This window comes from Arachis duranensis, chromosome 5, assembly GCF_000817695.3.
Source record: "Arachis duranensis cultivar V14167 chromosome 5, aradu.V14167.gnm2.J7QH, whole genome shotgun sequence".
NCBI classification, from domain to species: domain Eukaryota; kingdom Viridiplantae; phylum Streptophyta; class Magnoliopsida; order Fabales; family Fabaceae; genus Arachis; species Arachis duranensis.
The window spans coordinates 7,526,779-7,529,277 of NC_029776.3; the positions used below are offsets into that span (position 1 = coordinate 7,526,779).

General features: G+C 36.0%; 1 protein-coding gene across 1 annotated transcript; it reads right to left on the minus strand.

Moving 5' to 3' along the window:
* Positions 1-1,021: 1,021 nt before the first annotated feature.
* Positions 1,022-2,499, minus strand: LOC107487717 (protein ENHANCED PSEUDOMONAS SUSCEPTIBILITY 1). Its single transcript, XM_016108413.3, has one exon. It carries the CDS (start codon positions 2,481-2,483, stop codon positions 1,125-1,127), a length of 1,359 nt encoding a protein of 452 aa, XP_015963899.1. The 5' UTR covers positions 2,484-2,499; the 3' UTR covers positions 1,022-1,124.

Below are 2,499 nucleotides of genomic sequence, written 5' to 3' on the forward strand. Positions count from 1 at the left end.
ATGGTGGTTACTACGAAAATATTTTGATACGAAAATAATATTTTAAATAGTTAAATTGCCTGATATATTTTATTAATTGTATTTAACTAAATTATTTAATGATTCACAATAATATATTTATATAAAAATATTTTTAGAGGAATAACCATCTTTTTTAATTTTGTTTTTATCTGATTTTTATATGTGCACGATTACTTTTTTGCATATACATGTTTTGTATATATTTTATTTTAATATTAAAATTAATAGATAAAAGTGAAAAATATTAAAAATTATACCATAAATAAAATGTAATTAAGAAAATTGTATAAAACGAATTGTTAAAGTAGTATTTTTCATTTAGAGATGGACCATACCAGTGGAGGCAGATCATAAATCCATGTGGCAGCTGAGCATGATTAGATCGATATTATAAGTGGTACAAAGTATTCCATTTGTCTTTTTTCAAGAATTAGACAATGCTAATAAATTAGTAAAATTTATTATTTTTAATTAATAATTAATTAATAATATTTAAAAATATTTAAAAGTATTGATTAATACAAAATTAAATTATTGACTTTGAAATTTTTTTATATTTAAAAATATTACTTAAATATATGATGTTAGAATATTAAATTAAAAATATTAAATTATTTACTAAAAGCGTAGATTTATATAAACTAAAATTATTAATTTTTAAATTTTTTAATTGAAAAATTGATTAAATATATATTAATAAAAAAGACAAAAAATATTAATTTTTTAATTTATTTACAAATAAATACCACTACTTATTGTATTATTTTAGTTTTGTCATAAATTAAAATTTTATTTAAAAATTTATTATTGATTAATAAATTACTGTATATACAATTTAAGATTTAAACATCCAACTTTTGCTTATAACACACCTAAGGTTAACTCAATTGAATGCAACTAATATATACGTACGGCAGAACACAAATGATTACTGATCACTCGTTTTATTCATGATTGGATGTAATATGATGTTCGATCCACTTAGCTAACTTAGATCGATATTGCACTTTATTCATCAATGACGAGGGGGTGGATGATTGACGAGTTAAACACTTAAACACTTAAACATAAGATAATGACTTTAATTAATTGATAGAAAAAGTTCAATTTGATATTAGGCGGCGGAGCGAGACGGCATCCATGAATCCACGGTCATTACCCATAGCTTCCAATATCTCATAGGAAAGACAAACCTCAATGTCAACACCATCTTCCGCCCCAGCAAAAACCGTTATCTTACCATGGCTCTTGTTCCCCGCTCCGCTTCTCACCGCCACCGGTTTCCCCCACCCGAAATCATTCCCATAAACATCAAACCTTGGCGAACTGCTTGTCACTAAAGCATTGCCAGCCATCCCTCCCTCCGTCAGAAGCCTAGGGTTCTTCACCCAACCCCTATAATAACTCTTCATCTTCTCCTCCGTGTGCAAATCAACTATCTTTCTCATCTCCAACGCACCCTTTCCAAGCCCTCCTTCTAGAAGCTCTTTAACCTTCATGCTCACTGTTCCATCCTGCACCGCATTCCCAAAATAGTTTTCCGCCAATGCCGGACTCTTCATTCTCCCCCTACCACCTATCAGCAACCTGTAATTCACCTCTTCGTCGGGCTCAAGACCCTGGTTCCGAACCACGGATCTCCACAGGTGAGTCAAAAGCGCTTGCAGCGAAGATATTTTGTTTTTGCTTTCGCCTTCAATTTCTGCCTTGGCTTTTGTCTTGAGCTCAGCGATCTTGTCTTTACTGAAATGGAAAACTCTCTCGCGTTGCAGTTCTGAGACGAAACCGTAGTAACCACTTTGGATCATCTTCTCCTTCGTCAAAGGAACCCGTATGGCAGACGCGGAGCAGCCATGGCCGCTGTCAAGGAACCAGCGTTCAAGCACGGGAGGCTTGGACAATTTTTCCGAACCACGTGAGATCTCAGCCCACGAGTTCATGAAATGCCAAAAGGAAGTTCCGTCTCCAACAACGTGGTTCATGGTGCACCCGATGAAGTAACCGTCGTTGAGCTCCGTGACTTGAACCGCCAACAACGGCTTGGTTGTTCCTTCGTGGTTTCTAACCCTGTTGAGCGGGAACAAAGAGTGCACAAAGTGTGGAGTGTAAACGGAACTAACGATATCGTTAACGGAGTAGTCACCCGCAACTGCATGGACAAACAGCGCTCCGGAGTTGTTGCAAATAACGGAAACGGAGGAAGTGTTGTCGTCATGTTCCGTAACGGAAAGGCGGCCCGCAAGAGGTGGGAAGAAAGAAAGGGTGGATGAAAGGGAATGTTTGAGGTGTTGGATTGTGATCGGTGGAGTGACCGGGTCGTTACGGTAGAGGAGGCCCTTTTGAATGGGATCAACTAGGAGGAGTTGGAGATCCCATGGAGTTAACTGAATCTCCTCCTCCACCGTTGAAGCTTTGTTTGCTGCATGGATTGTACTTGTTGAAATGACTTTCACACTTGCCATATCTATGTGTCACAAA